This window comes from Garra rufa, chromosome 10 (assembly GCF_049309525.1).
Source record: "Garra rufa chromosome 10, GarRuf1.0, whole genome shotgun sequence".
NCBI lineage: Eukaryota > Metazoa > Chordata > Actinopteri > Cypriniformes > Cyprinidae > Garra > Garra rufa.
The window spans coordinates 2,182,526-2,209,286 of NC_133370.1; the positions used below are offsets into that span (position 1 = coordinate 2,182,526).

Sequence of the window (26,761 nt, forward strand, 5' to 3'; positions counted from 1 at the left end):
ATTTTTTAACGATAAACATTAACTATAACACGCTTCATAAAATACCACAACTGGACAGTTTTTGGAGAGGTCAACTGATTCGTTAAAATGTAAAAAAAAATGCAGTAATTTCTTCAATTTACCGGCGACTGTGCTTGAGAAGCGCTGAAATGAATGGGCTTCTATGGAGGAGCTGTTGGTTGTTTGGAACTATTGACACGCTTTACTTCCGCATTCCTCAGTTCCTATGGAAGCCTATGGGAGTGTCACAACTCTGTTTCTCTATGGCTCTCTATGGTTTTTGTTTACTGTTGCCAAGAAACCTAGCAACTGGATACATTCCTGTAATTTTTATAATATCTATTTTATGATTTATTCATTTAATGATTTCATTACTTACGTTATGCAATTAGTTTTGTAGCATGCTAGTAACATGCTTATGCCAATAATGCGATAAACATGTTAGTAACATGCTAATTATGCTAGAAACATGCTAGCAACATGCTAGTGACTTGTAAGTAATGCTGGAAACATACCAGCAACATGCTAATCATGCTAAAAATATGTTAATCATGCAAGAAACCATGCTAGCAACGTGTTAGTAACGTTAAAAACACGCTAGTAACATGCTAATACTGCTATTAGCATGCTAATCATGCTATTAACATGCTAGCAACATGCTAGTGACTTATAAGTAATGCTAGAAACATACTAGTAACATGTTAATCATGCTAGCAACATGCTAATCATGTTAACAATATGTTAATCATGCTAGAAACATGTTAGCAACATGCTAGTAATGTTAAAAACATGTTAGTAACATGCTAATATGCTAGAAACATGCTAGCAACATGCTAGTGACTTGTACGTAATGTTAGAAACATGCTAATCATGCTAACAATATGTTAATCATGCTAGAAACCATGCTAGCAACATGTTAGTAACGTTAAAAACATGTCAGTAACATGCTAATAATGTTATTAACATGCCAATCATGCTATTAACATGTTAGCAACCTGCTAGTGACTTGTAGGTAATGCTAGAAACATACTAGTAACAATGCTAATCATGCTAGCAACATGTTAATCATGCTAAGAACCTGTAAATCATCATAGAAAACTGCTAGCAACATGTTAGTGACTTGCAAGTCATATTAGAAACATTAACATGCTAGTAACATGCTAATCGTGCTAGAAACAGACTAGCAACATGCTAGTCATGTCAGAAAAATGCTATCAATATGCTAATCATGTTAGTAACATGTTAATCATGTTAGAAACAAGCTAGCAACATGTTAATCATGCTAGTAACTTGCAAATCATGTTAAACATGCTAGCAACATGCTAGTAACATGTTAATCATTCTAGCAACATGTTAGTGACTTGCAAGTCATATTAGAAACATATTAACATGCTAGTAACATGCTAATCGTGCTAGAAACAGACTAGCAACATGCTATTAACTTGGTAATCATGCTCAAAACATGTTAGTAACTTGCTAGTCATGTCAGAAATATGCTATCAACATGTTAATCATGTTAGAAACAAGCTAGCAAGATGTTAATCATGTTAGTAACTTGTAAATCATGATAAACAACATGCTAGCAACATGTTAGTAACATGTTAATCATTCTAGCATCATGCTAGTAACTCGTTGGTCATGCTAGCAACATGCTAATCATTCTAGCAAGATGTAAAACGTTAGAAAAATTGTTAGAAACATGCTAACTGCATGTTAATCATGCTAGCAACATGCTAGTGACTTGCAAGTCATGTTAAAAACATACTAGCAAAATGCTAATCATGCTAGAATGAGATTAGCAACATTCTAGTAACTTGCTAATTATGGTAACAACATGCTAGTAACTTGTTAATAATGCTAGAAACTTGCTAACAATATGCTAGTAACATGTTAATCATGCTAGTAAAATGCTAGCAACATGCTAGTAACATTAATAATGCTAGAAACATGTTAGCAACATGCAAGTAGAATGCTAATCATGTTAACAATATGCTAATTATGCTAGAAACATGCTAGCAACATGTTAGTAAAATGCTAATCATGCAAGCAACATGCTAATCGTGCTAGAAACAGACTAGCAAGATGTTTTTAACTTGCTAATCATGCTGAAAACATGCTAGTAACTTGCTAGTCATGTCAAAAACATACTATCAACATGCTAATCATGTTAGTAACATGTTAATCATGTTAAAAACAAGCTAGCAACATGCTAATCATGCTCAAAACAGGCTAGTAACTTGCTAGTCATGTCAGAAATATGCTATCAACATGTTAATCATGTTAGAAACAATAAGCTAGTAAGATGTTAATCATGCAAGTAACTTGTAAATCATGATAAACAACATGCTAGCAACATGCTAGTAACATGTTAATCATTCTAGCAAGATGTAAAACGTTAGAATTTTTTTTAGAAACATGCTAACTGCATGGTAATCATGCTAGCAACATGCTAGTGACTTGCAAGTCATGTTAGAAACATACTAGCAATATGCTAATCATACTAGAATAAGATTAGCAACATTCTAGTAACTTGCTAATTATGGTAACAACATGCTAGTAACTTGTTAATAATGCTAGAAACTTGCTAACAATATGCTAGTAACATGTTAATCATGCTAGTAAAATGCTAGCAACATGCTAATAACATTAATAATCCTAGAAACATGTTAGCAACATGCAAGTAGCATGCTAATCATGCTAACGATATGCTAATCATGCTAGAAACATGCTAATCGTGCTAGAAACAGACTAGCAACATGCTAGTAACTTGCTAGTCATGTCAAAAACATGCTATCAACATGCTAATCATGTTAGTAACATGCTAATCGTGCTAGAAACAGACTAGCAACATGCTAGTAACTTGCTAGTCATGTCAAAAACATGCTATCAACATGCTAATCATGTTAGTAACATGCTAATCATGTTAAAAACAAGCTAGCAACATGCTAATCATGCTAGTAACTCGTAAATCATGCTAAACAATATTTTAGTAACATGTTAATCATGTTAGCAACATGCTAGTAACATGCTAATCATTCTAGTAAGATGTAAAACTTGTTAGAAACATGATAACGACATGCTAATCATGCTAGTAGCAACATCGTTTACAGCTGCTTTAAACTGTCAGACAAGGCTTTCTTCAGCCAACCTAAAGATTGTCTTGTCTTGTTAAAAGTTGTTGTTATTATTATTATTCTAAGTAAAAAAAAAAAAAAAAAAAAAAAAATCAATGCAACACGATGCAAGAGAAACGTTGATAGTGAACATGATTTATTTGACAGAGTGCTGATATTTGCTTCCAGATCAGTGACTTGAGAAGCTCCAGTGTGTTTAGGATGCTGTCTATGTAGACAGTCAAGCCGCTCACTAGGTAGACAGCAGCTCAGAGGCTGGTTCAGGAGTTGTTTGTCTCTTTAGGCAGCCTCTCAGCACAGAAGAGCTTGTCACAATCCATTCCACGGCCTCACAAATGAGCGCTGGCCGCGTGACGGAGCCGAATCTCGTCACAAACCTGCGGGAGAAATGGGATCTGAATGGTAATTATTTCCCAAAACAGTACAAGCTCAGTAGTGATGTTTGCGGTTTGTTTACGCCTGTCTCATGAAAACTGTGTTTAGGTTGTTATGGATTCTGTTTGCTTCCTCCCAGCGAACGCTTGAGAAGATCTGCGTTTGAACCGTCGCTTTATTTATTCATTCATCTTGTGCTGCAAAAGTAACTTTAGCTCAACATGCAGTGCTTAGTACAGAGAGTTTCATATGCGGTATTCGTGACACAAGCTGCCAAAACACCACATGATGCACATTTAATAGAAAAATAGAAAAATGTTTTTTTTTTATGCATTATTTGTGATATTATTTTTGTGTTTATATTTTATTTATTTATTTTTAAAGGCATGACAAGTTTAAAAAAAAACAGCAATTATTTTTCATTATTTTTTTAATGATATATAGTTACATATTTTAGCATTTATGGTTACATTATTATTGGCCTAATTGTTTTTTTTTATATTTATATATTGATTTAGTATTTTTATTTTAATTTTTTTATTAATTTTAATTTATTTGTAAAATGTATTATTATTTTTTATTTTTATTATGATTTATTTTATTTATTTATCTTTGACTTTTCACTTTTGTCAATATTTTTTAAAAATATTTTTCTTTTATGTTATGTTTTAATTTTTTTTCTTTTAATTTATTTTAAAAGCATGGCACAAGTTAATGAAAAGACAGCAACTTTTATAATTTTTTTTATTTTATTATTTTTAAATTATGTTATTGAACTTATGGTTACATATTTTAGTATTTATGGTTAAATTGTGTGTGTATATTTATTGTTTAGATTTATTTAGCATTTTATTTTAATTTAATTTAATTTTAATATATTATTCATTCATTTTTAAAATATTATTTTTATTTGTTTTTCATTTTGTGCTGCAAAAGTAACTTTAGCTCAACATGCAGTGCTTTGTACAGAGAGTTTCATGTGTGGTATTCGTGACACAAGCTGCCAAAACACCACATGATGCACATTTAATAGAAAACAGTTAAAAATGTGAAATATTATTACAATTCAAAATATTAGTTTTCTATGTGAATATCTGTTTAACTCTAATTAATTTCTGAATTTTCAGCATCATTACTCCAGCCTTAGTGTCACATGATCCTTTAGAAATCATTTTAATATGCTGATTTACTGCTCAAGAAACATTTCTAGTTATTAGCAATGTTAAAAACAGTTAAATATTAATTTCTAAATGTAAAGTAAATGACTTGCTTTTATTCTGGACAGATTTATTGATGCCTTTTAAATAATCAGTTGCTGATATGGTAATATTTATTTTTCCTGGTCTGTTTTGATTGCATTGCTTATATCTTCCATTTATCCAATACGCCACTAAAGGTTGTTCATTACAATGATCTATATCATGGTTAAGGGGTGATTAAACACGACGCAAATTGGAGTTTATAAAAGGGCTGCAACAGCAATATGATAAATAACGTTTTTATTAATTAATCTCTGAAACCCCTGTATTTTTATTATTATTTTTTTTTATTTTTTAATGTACATTTTTATGTTTTAATTTTTGAAATGCAATATTATTGATATTATTTTTGTGCTTTTATTTTATTTTTATTTATTTTTAAAAGAATGACAAGTTTATAAAAAGACAGCAATTATTTGTATACATTTTTTATTTTATTATATATATATATATGGTTACATATTTGAGCATTTATGGTTAAATTATTATATTATATATTTTGTTTATTAATTTTAATTTAATGTTTTTTTTGTAATATTATTATTATTTTTTTATTATTATTATTATTATTATTAACATTTTTTATTTTAAATTTACATTAAATTTAAAATTTTTTAATGCAATATTATTTTGTGTTTTTATTTTATTTTTATTTTTATTTTTTCTTAAAAGCATGACAAGTTTATAAAAAGACAGCAATTATTTTTATAATTTTTTTATTTTATTATTTTTAAATTATGTTATTGAATTTATGGTTACATATTTTTGCATTTTTGGTTAAATTATTGTGTGTGTATATTTATTTGTTATATTTATTTAGCATTTTATTTTAATTTATTTTTATGTAATTAAATGTATTATTCATTTATTTTTTAAATATTATTTTTATTTGTTTTTTATTTATTATTTTCTTTTTTATTATAATTTATTTTTATTTTTAAAGAATCTTTGCAGCTGTTATCCTTGACTTCTCACTTTTGTCAATATGTTTTAAAAGATTTTTCTTTTGTTTTATTTTTTCTTTTAATTTATTTTAAAAGCATGACACAAGTTTACGAAAAGACAGCAATTTTTAAATTGTTATTGAATTTATGGTTACATATTTTAGCATTTATGGTTAAATTATTATGTGCGTATATTTATTGTTTTATATTTATTTAGCATTTTATTTTAATTTTGATTTTTTTTTTTTAATTTAATGTTCAATATATTATTCATTTAATTTTTTTTACATATTATTTATATTTCTTATTTTATTATAATTTATTTTATTTTTTTAAGAATCTTTTCCGCTGTTATCCTTGACTCGACTATTTTTAAAAAGGTTTTTATTTTTATTATTTTAAATAATTTTTCTTTTAATTTATTTTATTTTTGAAGAATCTTTACAATCTTTTTCCTTGGACTCCACTCCCTTTTTCAATAGTTTTTAAAATATTTTTAAAGCATGATGCAAAATGCAGTTTATAAAAGTGAAATTATAAACAACACCAATTTCAACAAATAATTAAACATATTCATAATTTTGTCTCAACTGAACAAGTGATATAGTTCACTAATGCAACTGTAGCCATTTAGACTGTTTTTTTGCATTTGTATTTTATGCATTACTATAAGCATATGGAATATGAGATTTTAGAGGCCTAATGTTGGTTTTCTAATTGTGTATGTTATTGTTCTGAAGCAGAAACACCTTCACTGCCGTTTGTTTTCACAGCTCAATCTTTTTCTGGTTGTTTGGCGTCACGTGTTTTTCGCTCCATTTATAGTGAGACTGATAGCACATCCTCTCTCTCTCTCTTTCTGTGTGTGTGGTTGTGGGTTATGGGCCCCGGGGCCGCGTGTGATGTGATGGCAGTGCGCTGACCCTCCTCATAAATCACAGAGCATGAAACAGCCTCGCGGCGAGACACGCTTCCCTCCGCTGATTCGCCCGCCGGCTGCAGCCTTTGACAGGCCTGAGGAAGAGACATTCAGATCAGTGTTTGAGGAACAAAACTATGAAATGCAGTCACTTACTTGCCCTAATGACATTTAAAACAGTAGTTATTATGGGAAGCATTTTTCTATTTTAATAGTAGTTCATATTGTGCTATATTTCAAGTCTTCTGAGGTCATGTGATGCTTTGTGTGAAACACACAGATTATAGTTGCATTTGGCTAAAAGAAAAAAGGCGTCTGTCAGTTAATGATTTTCTTTTTTCTAGTAATAGTGTGTTTAAATTATTATATTATTGAATCAGCATTTATATTTAAATAATTTATTTTTATTGCATTATTTTTATTATATTATATTTATTTATTTTATATTTTATTATATTTAATTTAAATGTATTTTAATTTGCTTTATGTTTATTTTTGACATTTCACTCTATTTTTAGTCGCTTTTATTTTTAGTTTAGATTTTATTTTTTATTTTTTAATGATTTTTAAAAATATATATATTATTTAATTTATGGTTTATTTTCATTTATTTTCTTTTTGAAGAATTCTTTTTACATTTATTTTATTTTGCATTAAATTTATTTTAGATTTTTGTTTGATCATTATAAAGTTACATTATATTATTTAATGTAATTGTTTAATTTTATTTTTAATTTATATATTTTTATTTTATTTTATTAGAATTATATTTTTATTGATTACATTTGTTTTTATTTTATTTTGTTTCTATCATATATAATTAATTCTATATATATATATATATATATATATATATATATATATATATATATAATTTTATATAGATTTCAAATTTTATTTTTATTTTATTATTATTTTAAGTGAATTATATTGTAAATAAATTTACATTTATTTGTTATTAATTTATTTTATATATATTTTTATGCATTTACTGTTTTATAATTTTTAAATTATATTATTTTATTAAAATTTTTATTTTGCAATTTATTTATTATTTTTATTTTGTATTTTTTATATTATTTCAATTTGATTTTTCATTTTTTTTATTATTTTATATGAATTATATTGTATATTCATTTACATTTATTTGTTTTAAAATTCATTTTTATTTACTTATTTTATTTTAGATTTATTTTTATGCATTTTCTGTTTTATATTTTTTAATTTATATTATTTTATTTAAATATTTTTTATGCATTTACTGTTTCATAATTTTTAAATTATATTTTTTTTTTTTTTTTTTTTTTTTTGCAATTTATTTATTATTTTTTATATTGTTTATATTATTTAAATTTTATTTTTCATTTATTATTTTAAGTGAATTATCTTGTATATTAATTTACATTTATTTGTAATAAAATACATTTTTATTTGTTTTATTTTAGATGTTTTTATGCATTTAATGTTTTATGTTTAATTTATATTATATTATTTTAATTTAATATTTTTAATTTACAATTATTTTTTATGATTTTTTAGTTTATAATTTCAATTTTTTTATTTTATTTTTATTATTTTAAAGTGAATTAAATTGTATATTAATTTACATTCATTTGTTATAAAATGAATTGTATTCCTTTATTTTATTTTTCAATTAAATTTTTATGTTTATTCATATTTAATTATTTATTAATTTTTCATTTATTTAATTTTTTTTGATTAATGTTAAATGCAATGTCACACTCTCTAATTTGTTATTAGAGATTTTTTAGTTTTTTAATTTTTTATATTATTTAATTTTTTTTTTTTAAGTGAATTATACTGTATATTAATTTACATTTATTTGTTATAAAATTAATTTTATTTCATTTTACTATTTAATTTTTATGTTTATTTAAATTTAATTATTTATTAATATTTCATGTATTCAAAAAACAAATTTGATTAATGTTGAATGCAATGTCACACTCTAGAGGTTTTTAAACTTTGACTCCACTCACTTATAGTATATGTATATAATTTCACTGACCGTACATGACTGTCACATCGCACCGAAAGTCCTTCATACGTCCAGAAAATCCCTCTCAGCCAATGCAAACATTCAATTCCATTTCAGTCCAATTTAAAATTCAGTTAGTGTTTCTCAATCTAATGAAGGTTTCGGCAGATATTTGAATAAAACTCAGGTTCCTCTTTATCTCCTCTATTAACATTAATGAAATGAGGTCAGTGTAGGAAACTCATCCCCTTTGGCCGCAAATTCATTATTGGTGAGGCTCTTTGTTATGAATGAGTGGACTAATTAACATTGTGAAGCGTGTGTGTTTTTTGCATCCTTGTAAACACGTGCGCTGGGGCTGCGAGACTCCGACAAACAGCCAAAACACCAGCGGCTCTTCTGCATCTCTTTGTGAAATACCACGAGTGCCAGTCGCTCTATTTTTAGAAAACAGCCCTGGCAAATGTTCTTTCCCACCTCTCTAAACCGAAGTCATCTAAGCGTTTCACCAAACGTTCAGAGATGTTTTAATGCAGCCTGATGGAGGCCAACTGAACAGGAAAGAGCTGGAGATCATCGCTTCTTTCATGAAAGCTTTTCTCCATCTGTTTCTTCAAGGATTTGATCTTGTCAGAAGCAGTGCATGTGGGTAGTGGACACATAACAGGCATCAACTTTTTCTTCTTTTTTTCTTTTTAAACATATTTGGTTGAACTTTGAAACTTTGAAAATTATTTTATGTATGCACATTTTTGCGCCATTTAGTCAAGTTATAACACTGAATTTAACCATTGGTAAAATTACTAATAAGAATGTTGCATAATGGTGTTATTGAATTTATGCTTACATTTTTTAGCATTTATAGTTTAATTACGATGCCATAGAAAGAACCTTTAACATCTGAAGAACCTTTCTGTTTCACAAAAGGTTCTTTGTGGTGAAAGAAGGTTCTTCAGATTATTAAAAGGTAAAAAAGAGATGGTTCTTCAAAGAACCTTTGACTGAATGGTTCTCAATGGCATCACTGTGGAGAACCTTTTAAAGCACCTTTATTTTTAAGTGTGTATATTTTTATTTAAATTTTATTTTAATATTTATTTAATATGTTATTTAATTTAATTTTTTAGTTTATTATTTATTTTAATTTAATTTATTATTAATTAATTAATTTATTCATATTTTATTTTCTATTTATTATACTTAATTTTTTATTTAAAAAAAATAATTGCAGCCATTATCATTGACTCCACTCACTTCTTTCAATGTTTTGGTAAATTTTGTTTTATTTTATTTTACTTTTGAAGAATCTTTACCATCTTTATCCATGGACTCCACTTACTTGTTCAATATTTAATAAAAAGATATATCTAATAAAAAAAAAAAAAAAAAAATATATATATATATATATATATATATATATATAATTTTATATTATATATTTTTTTTCTTTATTTTAATTTATCTTATTTTTTCTTTATTTTGTATCTCTTTTACGTTTTTAGGTTGGATGTATTTATTTTTATTAATATTTTCTTTTCACTTTATTTTAAATAAGTTAATTAACTGATTCATTTTAATTATTCTTTTATTTTAATTTTATTTTTTTATTAGGTTTTTATTTTGAACTTTGGACTGAAAATAGTTTTAGGTGCTTGTCTTTATTTTTATTAAGGTTTGCACCATTTTGCATTTAAAATAGTCCATTGTTGTGACAGTATTTGTACTATTTTAAAAGACATGAATTATTTTATTTTATTTTATTTTTGAAAAATCTTTACCATCTTTACCGTTTACCCACTCACTTTTTAAATATTTGAAAAAAAAAAAAAAAAAAAAAAAAATATATATATATATATATATATATATATATTTTTTTTTTTTTTTTTTTTATTACAATTATTTTCTCTTTATTTTAATGAATTTTATTTTTCAGGTTTTATTTTTTTAATTAATAAATTAATTTCTGTATTTATTTATTTACCATCTTTACCCTTGGACTCCACTCACGTTTTTAATATTTGAAAAAAAAAAAAAAAAAAAAAAATATATATATATATATATATATATATATATATATATATATATATATATTTTTTTTTTTTTTTTTTTTTAAATAAAGAGAAAATAAAATTATTTTATTTTCTCTTTATTTTAATGAATTTTATTTTTCAGGTTTTATTTTTTATTAATTAATTAATTTCTGTATTTATTTATTTACCATCTTTACCCTTAGACTCCACTCACTTTTTTAATATTTGAAAAAATAATAATTAAAAAAAATTAATAAAATATATATACTTTTTTTATTACAATTATTTTTTATAATTATTTAATTTTTCAGGTTTTTTATTTTTTATTTTAATTAATTAATTAATTTTTTGTATTTATTTATTTATTTATTTATTTTATTTTATTTTTGAAAAGGTTTTCATGTTGAACTTTGTCTAAATGTAGAAATATGATCATATGATCGGTGTGTTTTAAAAGCCCAGACTGTAGCCGTGTTTCATGTTTCTGTACTAAAGTGTAATGTTCTCCAGGCCTGCTGAGTCGGCTTTAGTCCAGGCTTTCAGAGGAAAGGTCATAAATTAGAAGACGAATGTCAGTGAAATAAATCCTGGCTTTCTCTCTCTCTGACATGTTTGTGTTTGGCCATTTTTATTGTGAATGTTGTGAATGTTAGAACATGATGGCATTAGCATTTCACACACAGTTTGATGCTCTTTCTATAAATCCGAGCGCTGATGCACAATAAATCAGAAGGCTGTGTTTGCTGCCGGCGCTTCACGTCCTCCCACACGCGTGTCTGACATCACGCATGAGATCTGCATTTGTGTCATTGATAAAAGCACCATCAGCTGCTCTGTTCTGTGTGTGTTTGTGTGTGTGTGTGCATTCATTTGACAGACATTTCTTTATAACCCTGCATTGATTTTGTGTATAATTCTTGTGGAAAACATAAAATAAAGCGCACTGCAGTATTGCATCAAACAATGCACTGAGCCTGACCTTCTGTTCCAGTGTGACAAATGAACCATGAGTAATGATAGCAGTGTTTTTTTAACATTTTCACTGTTAATTTTATTTGATCGGGCTGCAGACATTTTTTTCCTAACAAAATTGAATTAAAAATGTAAAATAACTAAAATTATTTCTCGAATATTAACTAGGTGCTTGTCTTTATTTTTATTATGGGTTGCACCATTTTGCATTTAAAATTGTCCAATATTTAATTTAATTTAATTTATTTTATTTTTGAAGAATCTTTACCATATTTATATGCATTTGCTGTTATTTATTATTTTTTTTTTGCAATTTATTTATTATTATTTTTTGTATTTTTTATATTATTTCAATTTTATTTTTCATTTTCATTTTTTTAAATAATGACATTTTTTTTAAAGTTTTTAGGTTGAACTTTGTTTGGATGTATTTATTTTTATTGATATTTTCGTTTCTCTTTATTTTAAATAAGTTTATTTTTCAGGTTTTTTATTTAATTAATGAACTGATTTATTTCAATTATTATTATTTTTTTAATTCATTTTTTAATTAAGTTTTTATGTTGAACTTTGGACTGAAAATTGTTTTGGGTGTTTGTCTTTATTTTTATTATGGTTTGCACCATTTTACATTTAAAATAGGCCGTTGTTGTGACAGTATTTGTACTATTTTAAAAAGACGTGAATTTTATTCAATTTTATTTTTTCAGGAATCTTTACCATCTTTACCCTTGGACTTCTTTAATATTTGAAAAAATAATAATAATATTAAATAAATAAATAAATAAATCTACTTTTTTATTACAATTATTTTTAAGTATTATTTTAATTAATTAATTATTATTTTATTTTCTCTTTATTTTAATTGATAATGATAGCAGTGCTTTTTAACATTCTCACTGTTAAAATTTTATTTGATCGGGCTGCAGTTATTTTTTTTTTTCAACAAAATTGGATCAAAATGTAAAATACTTAAAATTATTTCTCAAATATTAACTGGATTGAATTATATGTGCATGATGCTTAATGTTTGACATCTTTTCATCTGTCAACTCTAAAGTGCTTGAATGTGACTTTTTAAAATTTAAGTCCTGGAAAACCCTTGAAAATAGCAATATTTCTAAGGAGGAAGTTGAAAAGTGCTTGAATTATTAAAAGATTTTTAAAAGAATTTTGTCAGTAAGCAGATATCTTTTCACGCAAAATTTACACAATTCAAATACATGACAAAGGTGGCACAGAAGCGCTTCTGAAGTGGCATTTAACTCTTTACACAGACAATTTAGCCTGGATTTTAACACTGAATTGTGCACGCTTTTACATCTTTATGTTGCATTTTGAGCTGGCATAGACTCTTAACTTCCATAAAGAGTCCTGAAGCTGCCTCAAGTTTTTGAGTTTTCTCAACTTGTTATTTTTGAGTACATTTTATGTGTAGCACTCAATAAGATCTAAGCTGGTATTTAATTCCAAACAGCCAATCACTGTAAATACTGGATTTATTTTCTTTTTTTCATTATTTGATTTTTGATTTTGTTGGCCTATATCTATTATGTCATCACAGGAGTATTTTACTCCACCCTGTAACCTCTATAAGTGCATCAGATGGAGGTTTAATGGGATTCAAGGACCTGCTGTGTTCTTTCCAGACCCACACACTGTTTGACTTTGGCCGGCGTGAAGATGAGACGCTCTTGGCTGAAATCCTCACTCCGATATCCAAGCGCAGTGGCTCTGCGCCCAGTGACTCAACCTTTAACTGCTCGCCAGTGCAGGAAAAAACAGAAAAACAAACAGCAGCCGTGTAATTTATTAGCACCCACTCCCGCTGATACCAAATAACCCGATTAAATCTGCCCGTTACAGACAGACCATATATTTACCTTGTTCAATCTGGAATTTATCTCACTTGCAGCAAAATCTATCACTTCGCTAGAGTATTAATGCAAGTGCATTAGGAGTAACGGGTTAAATAAATCAACTATAAATACTCAACTGTGCATCAAGTCAACATGACAACACAACAGTGTTATTTTAGTATCATTGAGATGCTCTTATAGTTTTCATTAGTGTTTTATTTTAACATTTTCTGTTTTCATTTTAGTTTTAGTTCAATTTTAGCAATTTTGTTGTGTTTTTGTCAGTTTTCGTAGTTAATGTCATTTTTATTTCATATGATTAAACAGTTACAAATATAAATATTGCCTTCGCAACTAACTTTGAAAAAGCGTTTTTAGATTTTATTTTATTTTAGTTAACATCTATTTCAAGTAACATTAATGTTTTTTATGGTTTTAGTTTTAGTTAACTATATTAACCCTGCAACAAAAGCCATTTTACTTCACTTTTTTAAAATGCAACATGATTTTCAACAAGAAAAAGAATAGGATGAGACTTTATTTTATTAATTGAAAACACACTGCAAAAAATATTTTATTAGAATTTTTGTCTCGTTTTTCATAACAAATGTAAAAAAAAAATTATAAAAATAAAGATACATTTAATTGAGAAGCAAAATGAGTTAAAATATTAAGGCTTACTTAGTAAAAAATCTACTTTCATTTAATAAAATTTATGCTTTACAGACGCTATGACAAATTTCTCATACTTAGGTCACTTTTGCAAAACTCTAAATACAATTTTCCTAATAGACTTTCAGCTTGGCAAAGCAGTTCATTTCACATTCAAAATGCACTACAACTACCAAAACACTTTATTCAGGTTTAAAATAAACTCATTCTTCCAGAACACTAGCAAAGGTTGACAGCCGACAAACACACTTTGTCACCCACAAAACAATGACCTAAAAAACACTAACAACATGCAGCATTACACAGTGTTTTCTTGTGTAAAACAAGGACACATCTCTGTTTATAACTGCAATATATGTTACTGGAATGAATCAGACATGATGCAGAATTCGTCAATATTTTATGTCGTTTATTTATTTTTATTTGGGTCCATGTTTACATTACAATACAAACCTATTCAGCAGTTGTCTCCTTTTGTAATGAAATTGAAAGAGTAACACCTGTGTAGATGTTCATCTACAATGAGAATCAGCTGTGGCTGGTTAAACTGCATTTTTAGATTTGAAATATGTTTCAATAAAATATTGCTGTTGAATTTTTCTGTCTTATTCAGTTTTGCATTATGTTATTGTTTTGAACATAAGTTTAACAGTTTTGAAAACAGTATGTAAGCACGTGCAAAATGTCCTGTACGTACAAAGATTTTTGTCAGTTGTTGTGTCTGAGTGAGAAAAGAATTCATGAAATTTGAGAGATGTAGTCACTGAATGCATTTTGTGCCAAAACAATGATAATTGATCCTCAGTTTAGCCCACATAGACTTCTGTTGTGCTCACTGTGTGATGAGTTTTGCAAAAGTGACCTAAGTATTGAGAAGTGTGTCCTAGCGTCTGTAAAAAACTGTAAAACGAGGGAAACGAGTTGTTTATTTTTCAGACCCCACTGATAGATATTTTTTCATGTTTTTAAGTGTAAACTAACTTTTTTTGATGCGCTTTTTTTCCTTTTAGTTAATGAGATTTAATATTTAAAGTCATTTTGCTCAAGTAAAAAAAAAAATTAATTAAGTTTATTTTTCTGGCCCCATTGATAGGTATTTTTTCAATTTGATTTTTATAAATTTTTCAATAAATAGGATTTGATATGTCAAGTCACTTTGCTCAAGTAAAAAGTTTGGATTTATAAATGTTTAGTGATTTGTACTGGAAAACTAGACATAAAAAAAACATTATTGCACTTTAGATGCAATCATGAAAAATCACTGTAAAAAATGGCTGTGAATTTAACGGTAAAAAACTGTAGAAATGGTTAACGGTAAGTTCCCCTTCTATATACGGTGAAGCACTGTGCATGTAATTTTACGGGAGTATACCGTTTTTGGAAATGAAAAAGAGCGTAAAATTTACAGTGAATAACCGTAAATTGACATTCCCAGAATTCCCTGTTTTTAAATTTTTTTAATTGGATGTTTTTTTGTTGAAATAACTTTTTCTTCTTAGTTTTTTCTTGGCAAGTTTGTACATTAGGGTTGTATGTTACATCTAATGTTGTTAAATTAATATTTTTTGCATTATTTCAGTTTTATGTGTGTTACCATGATGGTGTTTAGTGTTTGTGTGAATGACACTGTGCAACTTCTATATAAGTTATTATTTAAAATCTCCTTGTGATGGGCTTTGGTTGATCATGTGATGTTATCATCACCTCCTGCTTTTGGTGGTTATCAATGCATTTCAAAGTACAAAACAGATGTCAGTATTTCAAAAAGATGGTGCATTACCATTGTATCAGTGAAATTACGGTATTTATCTGTAAATTTAAGTGAAAACCGTAAAATGTAAAACATTGCTACCGTATTTTTTACGGGAAAATTCTGGCAACCACAGCTGCCAGGTTTTTACCGTAAATTTTACGGCTTTTTTTTAACAGTGAAATTACTTAGTCTTATTTTTGAAAACTAAGAGGTTTTGATGACTTCAGCTCAAAACGAAGGTTATTTTACAGATGAATGAGTAAAGCAAACATCATATGAGTGATTCATCGGAAATAAGAGCTGAAAGTAAATGGTGTAAGTTTTGATTTTGAGGCCTGTGACTAAAATACTGAAACTCAGACCCCGTTTGACCTAGAAAATCGGAAACCTGTTCCAGACTGTGTTGTTGATGTGTTGTATTGGATTGTGAGTGACTCAGTGAATACTAGCCTGTGACTCAGTGATTGCAGTTAATTCTCCACCTACATGATGTGTCATGTCTCCTGTTCTGTTGTGATGAAGATCGGTCTGATGTGGCGATAAGCGGCGCAGAGTCTTCGCTTAGTTCTTCTGGTGGCGTTTTTCAGCCTGACGTTGGTGTTATATAACTCGCCGAGTGCAATTCATCAGCGGTCTGTCCTATTATCAGAACATGCGAGGATGATAAACACTGTATTAGTATGCGCTGTTGGCTTTTGCAGTCAGCCACGTCGGTTCGTCTCTTACACGGAGATGAAGAACTGCAGGCATGCCAGATATTAACCCCTTTTATGTAATAGAGGTTATGCATAATCATCCACTTACATTCAGCCGGCGCTCGGCCTCATGGACTCTCACAGACTTTATGAGCGTTTCAGGGACGGTTTTCTAGGCACATTCTCTGGCCCGCTGCGATTACGTGATCAGATTAGCCAACCTCTGCGAGTGCGGCCAGCCCAGAAATTAGCATGTCATATGCACAACACAACATGAGGCTAACAACGTTTCTGTGTTTTTAGGTTAGCATCGTTGGATATAATTCAGACACTTCAGGTGCACTTTTTAAAAATGTCTAAATGGCATTGAATTAGACATTAAATATGAAACCAGAGTTTGTGAACAAAACTTTGTAAACAAACATGTTGTTAACATTTTGCTAACATGTTGTTAACCTGATTAGAATGTTGCTAGCATCTTTATAACATTCTTGGAATGTTGTTAGCGCGTTTAGCGTGGTTAGCATTTGGCTAATTTGCTTTTAACATGATTACAATGTTGTTAGCATGTATTACCATGATTAGCATGTTGCTAACATGTGTTTAGCATGAGTAACGTATTGTTAACATTGTTCTATCATGATTAGCATCGTGTAGCATGTTTTAACATGATTAACATTTTGATACCATGTTTTTAACATAATTACAATGTTGTTAGCATGTTTAGCATTTGGCTAACATATTTTTAGAATGGTTAGCATGTTTTAACATGTGTTTTTAACATGATTAGAATGTTGTTAGCGTGTTTTAGCATGGTTAGCATTTGGTTAACATGTTTTTGGAATAATTAGCATATTATTAGCATTGATTGGGATGATTAGGATGTTTTAGCATTTTTTTACATGATTAGCATTTTGATAACATGTTTTAACATGATTAGCATGATGCTAACATGTTGTTAGCATGATTAGCGTATTGTTAACATGTTGTTAGCATGATTAGCATTTTGCTAACATGTTACCATGATTAGCGTATTGCTAACATTTTATTGTCATGATTAGCTTCTTGTTAGCATGTTTTAATGTGTTTTACATAATTACCATTTTGCTACACATGTTGTTAGCATGATTAGCATTTTGCTAACATGTTAGCATGATTAGCGTATTGCTAACATTTTATTGTCATGATTAGCTTCTTGTTAGCATGTTTTAATGTGTTTTACATAATTACCATTTTGCTAACATGTTTTTAAACATGTATTAGCATGATTATCATGTTTTGCTAACATGCTGTTAGCATGATTAGCGAATTGTTAGCATTTTACTGTCATGATTAGCTTCTTGTTAGCATGTTTTAACGTGTTTTACATGATTACCATTTTTGCTAACATGTTTTTAAACATGTATTAGCATGATTAGCATGTTGCTAACATGTTTTAGCATGAATCACATATTGTTAACATTTTTCTATCATGATTAGCATGTTTTAACATGTGTTTTACATGATTAGCATTTTGATACCATGTTTTTAACATGATTAGAATGTTGATAGCATGTATTAGCATTATTAGCATGTTGCTAACATGTTGTTAGCATGATTAACATATTGCTAACATGTTGTTAGCATGATTAGCGTATTGTTAGCATTTTACTGTCATGATTAGCTTCTTGTTAGCATGTTTTAACATGTTTTACATGATTACCATTTTGTTAACATGTTTTTAAACATGTATTAGCATGATTAGCATGTTTGCTAACATGTTTTTAGCATGATTAGCATATTGTTAGTATTTTTCTATCATGATTAACATCTTGTAGCATGTTTTAACATTTGTTTTTTATGATTAGCATTTTGATAACATGTTTTATTAATATTTAACATGTTACCATGTTTCTAGCATGATTAGCATGTTGCTAGCACGATTAGTATGTTTATAACATCTTTCTAGCATGTTTTTTGACATGATTAACATACGTTACGATATGCTTGTTGCTAACATGATTACCATGTTGTTAGCATATTGCTAGCATGTTTCTACATGGTTAACATGTTGGTAGTATGTTTTAACATAATATGTTGCTAGCATGATTAGCATGTTGTTAGCGTCTTTCTAGCATGTTTTTGACATGATTAACATACGCTATGATATGCTTGTTGCTAACATGATTACCATGTTGTTAGCATGGTTTTGGCATGATTAGCATGTTTTTTAATATGATTAGAATGTTGTTAACATGCTGCTAGCATGTTTTTACATGAATACCATGTTGGCAGCATGTTTTTGACATAATTCGAATCGCACATTGTTGACATGTTTCCCATGATTTAGCATGTTGCTGGCATGTTTTTAACATGATTAGCATGTCGCTAACATTTTTATTTATTGCTAGTGATAGACTTTGATTACTGGAAAGATTTACATTTCACAATATATTTACATAGAAAACAGCTATTATGAATTGTAATAATTCGCAATTTTACAGTTTTTCTGTATTTTTATTTATATAAAGGCAAGAATCTTAATAATTCTAAGCTTTTGCTTTGAGGTCCATACCGTGTGTATTAGAAACTGCACTTGTGTGATAATGTATTTGTGCATATGATATATGTGATCCTGGACCACAAAACCAGTCATAAGTCGCTGGGGTATATTTGTAGCAATAGCCAAAAATACATTGTATGGGTCAAAATTATTGATTTTTCTTTTATGCCAAAAATCATTAGGAAATTAAGTAAAGATCATGTTCCATGAAGATTTTTTGTAAAATTCCTACTGTAAACATATCAAAATGTAATTTTTGATTAGTAATATGCATTGTTAAGAGCTCAATTTGGACAACTTTAAAGGTGATTTTCTCAGTATTTTGATTTTTTTGCACCCTCAGATTCCAGATTTTCAAATAGATGTATCTCGGCCAAATATTGTCCGATCCTAACAAACCATACATCAATAGAAAGCTTATTTATTGAGCTTTCATATGGTGTATACATCTCAGTTTTGTAAAATTTAACCTTATGACTGGTTTTGTGGTCCAGGGTAACATATAGTAAATTAGGTGACCTAATTACCCCTCCCTCTCTTTCTCTCTCTCTCTCTGTCTCTTTCTCTCTCTCTCTGTCTCTCTCTCTCTCTGTCTCCTGTGTCGTTGTCAGGTGTGTAGAGTGAAGTGGAGGGAGGCTCATGGCTTCATTATGGGGCCTGGGCCGGCTGGGGTGGCTGGGACTGGTTCTGGCCCTGACGACCGTCTCGTGCGCGGCCTGCCCTCCTCGCTGTGACTGCGCGGCACAGCTCCGCTCCGTGTCCTGCCAGCGAAAGCGGCTGTCTGGCGTCCCGGAGGGCATCCCGACAGAGACCAGGCTGCTGGACCTGAGCCGGAACCGAATGCGCTGGGTGGCTCCGGGAGATCTGGCTCCGTATCCGCGTCTGGAGGAGCTGGATTTGAGCGAGAACCTCATCAGCACGCTGGAGCCCAACGCCTTCGCCAGCCTGCAGGCCCTGCGGACGCTGAGACTCAGAGGAAACCAGCTGAAGCTCGTGCCCATGGGAGCCTTCGCACGGCTGGCCAACCTCACCACACTGGACCTGAGTGAGAACAAGATCGTTATCCTGCTCGACTACACCTTCCAGGATCTGCGCAGTCTCAAAAACTTGGAGGTTAGTCCCTTTAAAGGAACACTCCACTTTTTTTGGAAATAGGCTCATTCAACTCATAAGTTGAGTTTTACCGTTTTGAAATCCATTCAGCCGTTCTCCTGTTCTGGCGATATCACTTTCAGCATAGCTTAGCATAGATCATTGAATCCTATGAGATGAGCATCGAGTTCAAAAATGACCAACGAGTTTCCATATTTGTTCTATTTAAAACTTGACTCTTCTGTAGTTATATCGTGTACTAATACCGGCGGAAAATGTAAAGCTGCGATTTTCTAGGCCGATAAGATTAGGAACTACACTTCCATTCCGGCGTAATAGTCAAGGAAGTTTGCTGCCATAATATGGACGCAGCAGGCAGAGTAATTGATGTGGGGAAAAAAATAATTTAAAGCAGTTTAACATAAGGCAGCAACATAACAAAATGTGAAAAAAATGAAGGGGTGTGAATAATTTCGCAAGGCACTGTATATAAATCCCTTGAATTGCAGTCATAACGATTCTGTCCTCATTTTTCCAGGTGGGTGACAATGACCTGGTCTACATCTCTCATAAGGCTTTCTCAGGATTGATCGGTCTGGAAGATCTGACCATCGAGAGGTGCAACCTGACGTCCATATCCGGCCAGACTCTGTCTTACCTGCGAAACCTCGTCACCTTGAGACTGCGCCACCTCAGCATCTCCGCCCTCGAGGACCAGAACTTCCGCAAGCTGTCTGCGCTGAGAGGTCTAGAGATCGACAGCTGGCCGTACCTGGAGTACATCTCGCCGCTGAGCTTCCAGGGTCTCAATCTGTCCTGGCTCTTCATCACTAACACCAACATCAGCTCGGTGCCGTCGGCCTCCTTCAGGAACCTGGCCTACCTGACGGCCCTGAACCTCTCCTACAACCCCATCTCCACGCTCGAGTCCTGGGCCTTTCGAGACCTCATCAGGCCAGTTTACATCTTTACAGTTTACATTAATCAGTGTCTAAGAACCATGAACGTGGCAATCTAATGGATTCGGCTGAAAAATAGTTTGTGAATCTCTTAACATGCAAGTGTTCAAGCTTTATCTGCTTAAATGGAAAAAGTCTCTGAAACTGTCAGGCTTACATGACTTCAATGTGTCAAATTCACAATAAATGAGGTTTATTTAGAAATTATGCTAACAAACTGTATTTACATTTATGCATTTAACAGATGCTTGTATGCAAAGCGACTTAGAAAAGAAAAATGAAAGTGATTCATTACAGAGCCAACAACATTTGTAATATACAAATCTCAATTAGAAAGCCATGCAGAGAAATGGAAGAATGCTGATATTTTATTTTTATTAAAAATGTATTGATTGATTGAGTGTTTTTTTTTTTGAGTATATATATATATATATATATATATATATATATATATATATATATATATATAATGAATCTGAAAATATTTAAACAAAATTTTGAATTTGACCTGAAATAACACACACCATGTGCTCTGACAAATGTGACGATCTTTCAGTGTTATTTTAGTACTATTAACATAGTAATTTTTATTATACATATTTATGATTAAAAAAAAACAATTCTCTTGTATAAACCTAAAAAAAAAATTGGGGGGTTTTATTAAATGTGTATATTAGTTTTACAGTTAAATAGATATTTTTCATTTTGATTGTATTTTTGCCAGGTTTTTAATATTTGCTTTATTATAACGTTTATATATATTTATTTAATATATTTTTTATTATAGTTTTAACAATTTGTTTTAATTTTTTAAAACTTGTTTTAAAAACTTGTTTGTTTTTTTAACATATTTTAAATGATTTAAGCATGTTTATGTAATAACGAGTGCTATGCTTCACATCAAACCTTCAGCTCAATAAAATCACTTTAAAGGTGCCATAGAATGGAAAACCGCAGTTTCAGTGCCCCACATATTAATAGCAGCTCGGGCTCTGTGATTAAATATATATTTTCCTCCATGTGCGAGCTACTGAAATGAGCCGCTCTGTGAAACAGCCAATCAGAGCAGAGCTCCTCATTATTATTCATGAATCTTCCAAATAAGGCAATAACAGAGCATTTCATTCTAGGGACAAATCCTGGGGTTGTAAATGGACCTGTAAAACTGTTTCTGGAGAATTTTTGACTTACCTAAGCCATATACCTTCTATATACATATCAGAGTACAGTTTAAAATATTGTATCAATGCATTCTATGGCACCTTTAATTGCAATTAAATAATAATTCTGCCGTTGTTTTGCAGACTAAAGGAGCTACACATGGTCAGCACCAATCTGCTCACAGTGGAGCCTCATGCTCTTGGAGGTTTGCGTCAAATCCGAGTCCTGAACTTGTCTAACAATGATCTGGTGACACTGGAGGAGAGCTCCTTCCACTCGGTCAACAGTCTGGAGACGCTTCGTGTGGACGGGAACCCGCTGTCCTGCGACTGCCGTCTGCTCTGGATCCTGCAACGGAGACGCACCCTAAACTTCGACGGGAAGATGCCGGTGTGCGCCGGACCGCCAGAGGTGCAGGGATACCTCTTGAGCATGTTCACCGACTCGGCATTATTCGACTACTTCACCTGCCAGAAGCCGAAGATCCGCAACCGGAAGCTGCAGCAGGTGACGGCGCACGAAGGCCAGCCGGTGTCGTTCCTGTGCCGAGCGGAAGGAGAACCGACGCCGGCCATCATTTGGATTTCCCCGCAGAGGAGAAGAATCACTTCCAAAAGCAACGGCAGGATTACGGTTCTCCCCGGCGGGACGCTGGAGATCCGTTACGCCCAGGTCACGGACAGCGGCACCTACATCTGCATCGCCAGCAACGCGGGCGGGAACGACACCTACTTCGCCACGCTGACCGTCAAAGGCCAGCCGGTGGATTCGACGCTCTTCGCCAATCGCTCGCTGTACGCGGTGGACTTCAACGACACCGGGCTCAACAGCACGCGCGTTTTCCTCAAGTTCACGCTGGATTTAACCACCATCCTCGTGTCCACGGCCATGGGCTGCATCACCTTCCTGGGCGTGGTGCTCTTCTGCTTCCTGCTGCTGTTCGTGTGGAGCCGCGGACGAGGGCAGCGCAAGAACAACTTCACGGTGGAGTATTCGTTCAGGAAGACTGAAGGACCGGCCACCACCGGCGCATCCGGAGGAACGCGCAAGTTCAACATGAAGATGATATGAAACAACGCAGCCAGGGGCCCACTGGGAGAAGCATAAACGCCCAACGCTAACACGCAGGGTGCTGAATCGCAGAAATAACACGCGCCATGTGCTCTGAGAAACGTGACGACCTTGCAGTGTTATTATTATAGTCATTTATTACAAATATTTATGATTTTAAAAAATTCTGAGAAAAACCTACTGCAAAATGACATTTAACTAAAATTTTAATGAAAATGATAAAATATATATATTTAAAAAAAACAATAATGTAAACCCAACTAAGAAATAAATAAAATTTACAAAACCAACCACAGAAATCACAAAATAAAACAAATCTTTTTTTTTTTTTTCATTTTTATAGTCAGTTCATTTTGCTTTTTAGTTTTTGATTTGATTTTAATATTTTCTGCTTTTATTTTAATTTTAGTTATAATATTTTTGCTGTCGGTTTTTGTATTTATTTACCAGTTATTAGTTTGTATTAGTAATAAAAAAGCATTTTTTCTTTTAATATATTTTACATTTTTGTTTTGATTTTAGTCTGTTTTTGTGACTTTGTTGTAGGTTTTTGTCAATTTTATTAATTAATTTATTAGTTGGTTTTGTGTTAGTGATAAAAAGCAAATGAGATTTTTTTTCTTTTAATATATTTTTCATTTTTGTTTTAATTTTAGTTTTCCGTGTGCATTTTAAATTTAGTCAATGTAATTTTTTTTATTTCTTAATCTGGTTTATATTAGAGAATTGTTTTTATTTCTATATTTTTCCATTTTTATTTTAGTTATTTATATTTTGTTGTAGGTTTTTGTCCATTTTATTTATTAGTTGGATTTATATTAGTAATAAAGAAGGAGAGAGAGAATAGTTTTTTATATTTCTCATTTCTTTTTTTTTATTTTAGTTAGTTTTAGTAATTTTTTTTGTAGGTTTTTGTCAGTTTTATTTATTTATGAATGTTTTTCCCCTTTTTTTTAAATATTTATATTCAATTCATTTAGTTCATATTTAGTTTTTCAACTGAACAAAAACAGTTAATATATACATATATCTTTTTGTAAATTTAAAATCAGTAAATCAGTTTAAAGGTGAAATACTACTAAAAACTGAATAGGTTTTTATTTTAAATGATGTTTTCATTTCGCTTTTGCTTTGTGTTTTTATTATTATTATTATTATTAATAATAATAGATGGCGAGAAATTTTAGTTTTAGTAATTTTGTATGTTTTTTGATGATAACACTGCAACCTTGTTCTCACATCTTTTCTCCTGCAGCTGGTGGTTAAACAATACACTAACAAATAGTGACTTTTTTGCACTTTTTGTTATTTAGGAAACCTCAGATGTGCATTTAATGAGTTTCCTTTTAATGCTCATTTTATGCATTGTTCACTAGTAAACCAGTTTTCAATTCAATTCGACAAACAGCCACACTATCATCCTTGTGGCTCTTTGAATGGCTTACGAAAAGTAATGGCATGCAAATTAGCTCTTTAGTATTAATTACCATAGTAATTCAGACACAAATAAAGCCAAGGCGATTTCCATAATGCGCTCTAATGCAACGCCCACTTTCACCACAGCAGAGACAAGACAAGAAAATAAATTAGACCTGAATTTGCAAATTAAAATGGTATGTTTAATTTGCATTGAACAAACAAACCATAAAAGCAAAGCACCATAAAACAAATCATTCCTTCATAAGCTTGGCGTTCTGCGATGAGCACCTGTGTGAGTTGGGATAAACGCACCGGCCGCGTCATTGTGAGCGGTGCTCGCTTTTAAGAAGCCTAGACCAGGCTGACAAGGGGTCACGTGAGGTCAAAGCTGCCGCTTACCCACAATCCCCCTCGATCAGCCTCGGTCCACGCGCGCCGACAACCCGCTGGCCTTCATGGGGGGAGGCCGCATCGGTGTCGGATCGGCTAGACGTCAGGAACACAGAGAAACACAAACTAGAGCCATATATTTACATGAGGTTTACAGCAATAGTCCACTTTGAATCATGTTTTCTGTTTGCAATAAATGCATATTTTATTTTTCTACTCAACCTCGACTAATAAGTGCATTTATGCACAGTTATTTGTTAGTTCATTGGCTTCACTGTGAATTCATTTTCTCTTTCACAAGCACTAAATTGCTATACATTTGTAATGCACACACAAATACGATGAATTTTCTCTGGTCCTGACCAGTGTTGGGGAAAGTTACTTTTAAAAGTAATGCATTACAATATTGAGTTACTCCCTAAAAAAAGTAACTAATTATGTTACTTAGTTACATTTTGGGAAAGTGATGAGTTATGTTACTTTTGCATTATTTTTTGAATCTGGGCAGGGTTTGTTTTTAATATAAAAAGTCTATTTTTGTCAAATGTAAAAGCCTTTTCACACCAAAAGCCTCAGGCTTAGAGAAAAGTAAATTGACGTCTGTACAGTAGACCACAGAGGAAATAATATCAACTCTTTAGCAATAAAAAAAATTAAAAACAAATGTTCGATTATCTTGAGTAATTTTAGCTTACAATGTAAAAAAAACAACAATAAAAAGCCATTTGTTGAGTCAACTTAAAAATAATTTGTCACCCGCTGCCTTAAAATTTTAAGTTCAGTCAACTTGAAATGTTAAGTTGTACTAAGTGACAACTTAGATATTTGAGTTGACCAAACTAAAAATTTGGTTTGTTCAAGTTGAATCAACTTAAATATCTAAGTTGCAACATTTCAAGTTGACTTAACTTATTTGAGTTGACTGAACTTAAAATTTTAAGGCAGCCGGGTAACAAATTATTTTAAGTTGACTAAACTAAAAAAACAAAAACAATTTTTACAATGTATTAGTATGGATGAATTGGACCATCGAAGGTCGGCAGCAAAGACATCGGTTAATAAAATGGGATTAAATACATGAAGGATATTTGTATTATTTAACATATTTAATTATTACAGGTTTGCGTTGAATTTCAATGTTTTTATTCATTTTGAAGAATACTGTATCTGTTTTTTTTTTTTAATGAGTGAGATGAATTAATGCATGTTCACATTTATTCTAGAACTAAAGTAACAGGAGAGCTTTTAATCAATAAATGGAGGGAAAAAGTAACTGGCGTTACTTATTTGAACTCAGATATTTTCTTGTCAATTAAAAAGTAATGCATTACTTTACTAGTTACATGTAAAAAGTAATATTACTACATAACTTGTAAGGCGTTACTCCCAACACTGGTCCTGACGCTCTTTGCCTTTGCGGCCGGTGCGTGAACGTCTCTGCTTCTCCTGCCCAGTCCGAACCCCCATGTCATTTCCCATTATCCCCCCGACTGGGTCTCAATGAGGGAGGGTTCCT

General features: G+C 30.7%; 1 protein-coding gene across 1 annotated transcript; it reads left to right on the forward strand.

The window, feature by feature from the left end:
- Window positions 1–19,792: 19,792 nt before the first annotated feature.
- Window positions 19,793–23,436, forward strand: lingo3b (leucine rich repeat and Ig domain containing 3b). Its single transcript, XM_073849775.1, has 3 exons — window positions 19,793–20,266; window positions 20,784–21,199; window positions 22,509–23,436. Exons 1-3 carry the CDS (start codon window positions 19,793–19,795, stop codon window positions 23,434–23,436), a joined length of 1,818 nt encoding a protein of 605 aa, XP_073705876.1.
- The last annotated feature ends 3,325 nt before the right edge of the window (window positions 23,437–26,761 follow it).